Source organism: Chrysochloris asiatica, unplaced genomic scaffold (assembly GCF_000296735.1).
Source record: "Chrysochloris asiatica unplaced genomic scaffold, ChrAsi1.0 scaffold00225, whole genome shotgun sequence".
NCBI classification, from domain to species: Eukaryota; Metazoa; Chordata; class Mammalia; order Afrosoricida; family Chrysochloridae; genus Chrysochloris; species Chrysochloris asiatica.
Genome location: NW_006408743.1, coordinates 1,545,792 through 1,555,127, shown reverse-complemented (window position 1 = coordinate 1,555,127; position 9,336 = coordinate 1,545,792). Strand labels below are relative to the sequence as shown.

The window sequence follows — 9,336 nt, the reverse complement described above, 5'->3', positions numbered from 1 at the left end:
TTGTTGTTGTTGTGTGTGTGTTTTTCTCCCCAATAAACAAGGATGGACTACTTTATAAAAAGTACAAACAAAAAGTAATCCCTGTCTTTGAATCACACAAATTATAATAGTGTTAGCAATTAGTGTCACTATTAGTTGCCATAGTGTCCATTCTAATTTATGGCAACCCTATGTGTACAGATACGAATCGGGCTGCAAACCTTAAGGTCAGTGGTTCGAAACTACCAGCAGCTCCGCGGGAGAAAGATGAGGCTTTCTACTCCCGTAAGGATTTACATCCTTGGAAACCCTGTACAGGGTCGCTATGGGTCGGGACCGACTCGAAGGCACTTCACAACAACAACAACAACAATGTGTACAGAATAAAACAGTTCCATGGAGTTTTCAAGTCTGTGACCATTTGGAAGTAGCTTGACAGATGTGTCTTGTGAAATTATGTATAACTAAAAATTACAGAAGTTGATAGTTTATAGAGTGCCCTCATGGCACAATGGTTATATACTCTGTAAACTAACTGAAATATCAGCTGTTCAAACCCATCAGTCACTCAATGGGAGAAAGATATAGCAGTCTGCTTCCATGAAGATTCAGGGCCTTGGAAACACTATGTGTCAGTTTTACTCGGTCTTAAAAGGTCACTATGAGTCAGAATGGACTCAGCCACAGTGGGTTTGAGTTTTAGGTTACAGTTTACACCTTATTGGTAGAGATAACATGGTGTTTCTAAGTTAAATAGTAGCAATTGACCAAAATATTTGTTGTTGTTAATTGTCGTGAAGTTATTTCTAACTCATAACAAACCTGAATATGGTTTCCGAGGCACACCTGGTGATTTTGAACCAATGACCTTACAGTTTAATCTGACCTTGCTTATCTACAGTGCCACACCAAGATTTTCAAAATTTGTCTTTATTTAATCTGACTTTCTTTAAGAATAAATTGTGGTTGTTGTTGTTAAGTGCAATCAGTCAGTTCCTATTCATACGGTTTCTGAGGCTTTACATCGTCATGGGATGAGAAAACTAAGTGGGCTTAAATTCACTTAAAACTAGTTTGAAATACCTCTGTGAAATCCATCCATAGTTCAGAAGGCATTAAGACTTATGACAACTGATTAGAGTGTAATTTTTTTTTTTTTTTTCCTTTCAATTTAGTGTAAACCTGGGACTTTCCATTAAACTGAGCTTTGGTTCTTTTAATACATATTACACAGATGTATTAAATATTTATGAAGGAATAGGACCAAACAAGATTTTAAGAGGTAAGTCAAAGAAATATATAGTCCACTATCAGAATGAAAACATGTTGGAAATTTTTGGAGTGATGTGATTTTCCCTTTGATTTTAAACTTAATAAGGACTTGAACTTTAAGTCACTAAAAAGAATAAATAAAACTGCTCTCTGATATAAAAAAAAGAATTCAATGTTCTATGTAATTGTTCTTGAAATAAAATAACTATTTCACATTTTGTTCTTTTAATTTACCTTTTTTTAATTTCAAATTTATTAGAAGTATAGTTACTTCTTCACTTAATATGCATTGTGTAAAGGTTACTCCACACTAAGCAAATTCAGAGAAACACTAAAAAGTATTCTTCTCTATTTCTGTAATATTGCATAGGTTATAAACTCAGGTTCTGTGTTTATACATAATGCATGCACTACCTTGTCTCTGGCATGACTTCATTTTCCTTGGATTCACAAGCAATACTCAAAGTGAGCTCTGGTAGCGTAGGGGTTACCAATCGGGCTGCGAACCTTCAGTCAGCAGTTCAAAACTACCAGCTGCTCCGTGGGAGAAAGATGAGGCTTTCTGCTCCTGTAAAAATTTACAGCCTTGGAAACCCTGTACAGGGTCGCTATGGGTCGGAACCGACTAAACGGCACTTAACAACAACAACAACTCAAAGAAGCAGCAGCAAGGAAATCAATGTATTTGCATTAGGCAAATCTGCTACAAAAGGTCTCTTTAAAGTGTTAAGGAAAGGTGTCAGTTTGAGGACAAGTACCTTATGTGGATGTTGTAGGACCAAGCAGTGGTGGGTTGTACATAAGATCGCTATATATTATTTCTGACTCAATAGCACCTAATAATAACAACAACATACAAAAAGAACTTCAAAAACTTGGTGGAAAAAATGAAATTAATGCATAAGGGAATTTTTACTCTTTTTTCCATAATCATTTTGTTGACCCCAGTATATAGTATGGTGGTGGTGGATATGTGCCATGCAGCAGGTTCCAACTTATAGCGACTGTGCTTAGGTTTCTGAGGCTGTAAATCTTTACGGAAGCAGAAAGCCTCCTCTTTTCTCCAGTGAAAAGACTGGTAGTTTCGAACTCTTGACCTTCATATTATCAGCCCGACTGGTAACCACTATGCTATCAGAGCTCCCTAGTATATAGTATTGTTGTTGTTATTAGGTGCCATAGAGTCGGTACCGACCCATAGTGACCTTATGCACAGTAAAACGAAACACTGCCAATCATGGGTCAACCTCACTACTGTTGCCACGCTTGAGTCCATCGATGCTGCCACTTGGCCACTCCATGTCGTTGGGAGTCTTCTTTTTCTGTGACCCTCCACTTTACCAAACATGATATCCTTCTCCAGCGACTGGTCCTTCCTGACAATATGTCCGAAGTATGACACAAAGTTTGATTGCTTCTCGACCTTTTGGCTAAGATCAATTGTGGTATATAATATATATAGCCAAAAAAAAAATTGTTTTGTTTTGTTTTTTCAAACTGTAAACCTCTACAATAATTTTTTTATATGTTCTAATGTTTAGGAGAATACCCATTTCAATAAAAATAAAATAATTGAATTAATCCTTTTTGTTAATTAACTATTATCAAATTAGATAGCTAGATAGATAAATAAATACATAGAGATTAGACAAATCTGTATATATAACAGTCATTCATTATCTTTTGTAGCTTCTCTCTGCGAAACCAATCCTGGAACTATTAGGATTTTTTCCAACATTGTTACTGTCACTTTTGTTATAGAATCACAAGAAAGTGAATACATTGGTTTTAATGCAACATACACTGCATTTAACAGCAGAGAGATTAATAGTAAGTATTATTTATTCTTTAGCCTTTGTATTTTCAGATGTTTTTATATAGTAATAAGATTTTAAATTAGCAGGACCATCAATTTTGTAATAAGACTGTAAACTGTTGCATTATATAATCTCTTAAATCAGTATCTCTTACTGAAACTCTCTACTTGATACTTGAAAAGAAATGAGAAATAAGAAAATAGTACATGTTCTTGAAATGAGTTGAATAACCAATTTGAGCACAATTACAAATCAAATTTAAAAAAAACACTTAATATTTATATACTGGAAATACTAAAAGTAAAAAAAAAAAAAAAAAAATTAAAATAAACTATGAGAGCATTCCACATTATATTAATTTTGACCAAAGTCATAAATTTAGTAATAGAGGAGAGGAAAACATAAGAACAAGTTTGTGCACATAAACCAATGGAAACAAGATGTAACAATTGTGTTAAAGAAACGATAAATGAGTCTTTGCTAAAGTCCTAGCGAGATACACAACACGCTTAAATCTCTCAGAATTAACAGCCAAGTTGTTGTGGAAACTAAACTAAATGAAACAGAGTTAAGGATGAACAGATAATTATTTTGTGCTTGTCACTTAATTATAAACTATAAAATTAGATTATTGTCAATGCAATGTACTACTCACATTGTGAATCACATTTGAATGTTTATTTCTTCTTCATTTTTTATTCATAGATTATGAGAAAATTAATTGCAATTTTGAGGATGGTTTTTGTTTCTGGATTCAGGATCTAAATGATGATAATGAATGGGAAAGGATTCGAGGGAACACCTTTCCTCCTTTTACTGGACCAAATTTTGACCACACTTTGGGAAATATTTCAGGTATAACTCATTTTATTCATAAATCAAAAGGAAAGCACTGTTTTTCTTCTGCAGTTTTAAGGGAACAGCATTAAGAACAAATGTCTTTCCAGTATTTCATTTAAAGTAAAGAAATAATAAAGCATTGAAATGAAAAACAAACAGTAAGCAAATAGAGAAGTAAAGGTGAGTATATTTAAATGTCATATTATTTAATTCTATATAATCATGCCATGTTGAAAACTACAGAGGCCATTAGATGCAAAGAAATTTGGGTTGTCACCAGGTTTGCCAATAATTATTAATTAAGTAGATTTCAGTAAGATAATGAACTTTTCTGAACTTTGTTCTCCTTTGCCTGAATTTCATTTTTGGATTGTTCCTTGCTCACAGATAGGAAGAGAATTGATTTTTATATTGCTCTTGGTTCCTGCAGTGTTGAAGAAGTCATTTATTAGCTCTGACAGTTTTTGAGGATTCCATAGAATATTCTCTATGCAAGATCTTATTACATTGATTTCATTTTACTTCTTCCTTTATACTTTGGATGATATTTTATTCATTTTGCTTAAATATTTTGTTTCTGACAAATCCTGGTGTAGTAGTTAAATTCTCAGTTACTAACTGAGAAGTTGGCAACTCAAAACCACCAACTTCTGCACCAGAGAAAGATGTGACAGTCAGCTTTCATAAAGATTGTTGTTTTTACTGTTGTTAAGAGCTGTCAATTGGTGCCTACTTACAGTGACCCTGCACAGTGGTTCTCAGGAGCAAATGGTATGTTTAGACTGCCAACCTTGAAGTTCAAACTAACCTTGTGGTCCAGTGTTTATCCTAAAGCACCATTCCAGGATTCCAGAAAAATTACAGCTGAGGAATCCTTATAAAACAGTTCTATTCTGTCCTATAAAGTCACTAACGTTGGAACAGACCTGATGGCAACCGATTTTTTGTTGTTTTAATTTCACTTGCTAAAACCTTCGGTATACTTTTGAATAGAAATGACAACAATGGACGTGTTTATCACTATCCTAATTTTAGAAGGAAAACTTTCAGGTTTCACCATAAATTAGGATGTTAGCAATAGGTGTCTTGTACATACCCATTACCAGGTTGAAGAAAGTCAATCTCTCCCAGTTTGTTTAATGATTTTTCTGTGCTTGTTGAGATGACAATGTGATGTTTGCACTTCATACTATTAGTATGATGCAAAAATAGTGCAGAGCCCATATCTGCCTTCCTCTGACTTCACCAAGAGGAAGGAGAATCAAACTCACATTTAGCCCAAGACCAATTCCTCTGATATGGAGTTCAGACATGCCTCCACATTCTTCAAACTACTGATACCAACAATCCCTCCCACAGCATTCTGTTTCACATCTGGATGTGGTAATACAATGCAGTGGTTACACAGAACTCACAGAAAATACTAAGAAATTCTGGAGTTTACTAAGAAATTGAGCAGTGTATAAAATCCAAGATCAGAAACAACTCAGGATGCTGCAGTCCTCCACTAAGGAACATCTCTGCCATACTGCAGGCATGCGTCACACTTGTCTTGGGTCTCTCAGCAATATGGACTCCTATCCTATGCCCTCTTCCCTTCAATTCTGACACTTTGGCTTTATGTAGACCCCCAATTAGATGGATTTGTACAGTGGCAGCACTAATGGGCTCAAATGTAGCAATAATGGTGAGGTTGGCACAAAACTGGGCCATGTTTCGTTCTGTTGTGCAGAGGGTCTCTATGAGTCGAAACTAACTTGATGGCACCTAACAACCACAAATTATTAGGCCATATATGCTTATCATTTTTATTTCTCCCTGATGTATTGGCTTTTTTTGCCTTTAAAAATAACCTTTACCTCTAGAAACAATTTTTGCCTTAAGGTTTATTTGTCAGATATTAGTATAGTTATATCAGCTCCTTTGGTTACTATTTGCAGGATATATATTTTTATATCCTTTTTCTTTAAAACCTTACTTAATATGGCACTGTGGGTTAATGCAATGGACTACAAAGTCAGCTTGAACCACAAGGTCAGCAGTTCAAGCTCACCAACCACTCCTCAGAAACCCTATATAGGGTCACTATGGGTCAGAACCGACTCAATGTCATGTAACAACAACAAAGCATTTCTCTCTCTATTTTTTAATGTTTTTGTTGTGAACTGAGTGATAGTTTACATGGGAGAACATTGGCTTTACACCATCATTTCATTGCAATGATTACAATTTCCTCCAGGCATCATCATTCAACAATATTTGCTTCCTTTCCCTCAATTTTTTGTTTATTTGTTTGTTTGTTTGTTTGGGAGGGGAGAGTGGGATGTACACAAAAACACTCAGGAATATGTAATCATTTAAACAACCAAAGGACACATTCTGCAAGCCTATGTCCTTGCCGCCAGCACACAGCCTTTAACTTTCCATGAGTTCAGAGTCCTCAGCTGCTCCCTGTCTCCATATCTTCATCTCTACGTCCAATTCTGGTACTGCTGCTTCTCTGGATAGGGCCCCACATTCCACCTGTGCTCTTCGCCCTTAATGGTCCTAGGGTCCTCTGCTTCTGGACTTTAAGATGAACTATTCACCCAGTTTTGTTACAAAACCTTTACCTTTACAGTTGTGACAGTTGCAGTTAGTCATGATAACAATTGAAGTATTTCTCTTGTGGAGAACATATGGTTGAATCATGTTTTTTATTTGTTTGTTTTTCAATTTGGCCAATCTCTGTGTTTTGCTGAAGCATTTAATCAATTTAATTTAGTGTTGTTGCTATTGTTAGGTGCCATCAAGTTGGCACCAACTCATAGTGACCTTATGCACAACAGAACGAAACACTAGGGCAACCTCACAATCATTGCTACACCTGAACCCATTGCTGCTGCCACTGTGCCAGTCCATCTATTTCAGGGTCTTCCACTTTTTCTTTGATCCTCCACTCCACCAAACATAATAGCCTTCTCCAGGGATAGTCCTTCCTGACAACATGTCTGTAATATGAGAGATGAAGTCTGGCCAACCTGGCTTCCAAGGAGCACTCTCGGTGTACTTCTTACAACACAGAGCTGTTTGTTCTTTTGGCAGTCCATGATACTTTGTATATTCTCCTTCAACAGGATAACTCAAATGCATCAATTCTTCTGTGGTCTTTCTTAGTCACTGTCCAAAGTTTGAATGTGTATGAGGTCATTGAAAATATCATGGCTTGGCTCAGACACACCTTAGTCCTGACACTGATATCTTTGCTCTTCAACACTTTAAAGAGATCTTGTGAAGCAGGTCTTCCCAATGCAATATGTCCTTTGATTTCTTGACTGCTGCTTCCATGAGTGTTGAAGGTTGATATGAATAAAATGAAGTCTTTGAAAACTTCAATCTTTTCTCACTTTATATGGATGTTGTTTATTGGTCCAGTGGTGAAGAATTTTGTCTTCTTTATATTGATATGCAACCCATACTGAAGTATGTGATATTTGATCATTAGTAAATGTTTTAAGTCCTCTTTGATTTCAGCTAGCAATGTTGTATCATCTGCATATCACAAGTTGTTAACAAGTCTTCCTCCAATGCTGATGTTACGTTTTTCTTCATGTATTCTAGTTTCTCAGATATATATTTGCTCAGCATACAGATTGAGTAATTATGGTGAAAGAATATAACCCTGTCGCACCCTTTCTTAATTTTAACCCATTCGATGTTCCCTTGTTGTGTTCAAACAACTGCCTTTTGGACTATAATTTTGGTTTTGGTATGTGCCGTGGAGTGGCTTCCAACTCATAGTGAGTTGTACAGGGTTTCCAAGGCTGTCTTGGTCTATATACAGGTTCCTTATGTAAGTGTTCCGGATTACTCATTCTTTGCAATGTGTCCATAGTGTGTCATGGTCCACACCATCAAAAGCCTTTGCATAGTCAATAAAACACAGTAAGTATTTTTCTGGTATTCTCTGCTTTCAGCCAAGATACATCTGATGTCAGCAATGGTTTTTCTCATTCCATGTCTTCTTGTGAATCCATCATAAACCTCTGGAAGTTCTCTGTCAATGTATGGTTGCAGCTATTTGGGTATTATTTTTAGCAAAACTAAACTCACATGGGACATCAATGATATTGTCCAATGATTTCTGTATTCTATTGGGTCACCTCCCTTTTGAATGGGCAAAAGTATGAATCTCTTCCTGTAATTTGGCCAGGTAGTTGTTTCTTAAATTTCTTGGCATAGATGAGTGAGTTCCTCTAGTACCTTAGCAATTCGTTGAAAGATTTCAATTTGCATTTCATCTATTACATTGCCTTGTTCTTTGCCAATGACATCAATGCACCTTGGATATTTCCTTCAGAATCATTGAATCTTGATGATATGCTACCACTTGAAATGGTTGACTATCGACCTTTACTTTTTGGAATAGTGACTCTGGGTATTTCTTCCATCTTCCTTTGATGCTTTCTGCATCATTCAATATTTTACCAATCTTAATCCCCCCCCCCCAGTTGTTTGTTTTGTGTTGTTTTGGTTGTTGTTGTTGTTAGGTGCAATCTAGTAGGTACCATGTCATAGCAATCCTATGCACAACAGAATGAAATACTTTCTGGTGCTGGGCCAACTTTACAAACGTTGCTATGCCTGACCCTATCACTGCTGCCACTGTGACAATCCATCACATTGGGCTCATCCTCTTTTTCTCTCGACCCTCCGCTTTACCAAACATGATATCCTTCTCCAGTGATTGGCCCCTCCTGACAATAAATCTGAAATATGTATGAGAGGCAAAATCTGGCTATCTTGGCTTCCAAGAAGTACTCTGGCTGTACTTCTTCCAACACAGATCTGTTTGATCTTTTGGCAGTCCATGGTCCTTTCAATATTCTCCTCCAACACCATAACACAAATGCTTCAATTTTTCTACAGTCTTCCATATTAAATGTCCAACTTTTGCATGCATATGAGGTTATTGAAAATACTATGGCTTAGGTCAGGCACACCTCAGTCCTGAAATTAACACCTTTGCACTTCAAGACTTTAAAGAGATCTTTTGCAGCAGATTTGCCTAATGTAATACATTGTTTCATTTCTTTGACGGCTGTTTCTATGACTATTGATGGTTGAACTGAGCAAAATGAGGTCTTTGACAACTTCAATCTTTTCTCCATCGATATGGATGGTGTTTATTGGTCCAATGGTGAGGATTTTTGTCTGATTTACACTAACATGCATCCCATACTGAACTGTGGTCTTTGAGAGCTTCTTTAGTACATATTTTAAGTCCTCTTCATTTTTAGCAAGCAAAGTGGTATCAACTGTATATCGCAGGTAGTTACTGAGCCTTCCTCCAATCTTGATGCCACATTTTGTTTTGTGTGTGTGTGTGTGTGTTTAATATAATCTGCCTTCTCAGATTATTTGCTCAGCACAGATATTGAATAAACAT

General features: G+C 36.2%; 1 protein-coding gene across 1 annotated transcript in view; it reads left to right on the top strand.

Moving 5' to 3' along the window:
* TMPRSS15 (transmembrane protease, serine 15) overlaps positions 1-9,336 on the top strand; it is a 313,147-nt gene that overhangs the window by 89,369 nt on the left and 214,442 nt on the right. The window contains exons 8-10 of the mRNA XM_006873157.1: positions 1,155-1,261; positions 2,941-3,081; positions 3,774-3,923. Coding sequence (XP_006873219.1) covers positions 1,155-1,261; positions 2,941-3,081; positions 3,774-3,923 — 398 coding nt within the window. The remainder of the gene's footprint in view (positions 1-1,154; positions 1,262-2,940; positions 3,082-3,773; positions 3,924-9,336) is intronic.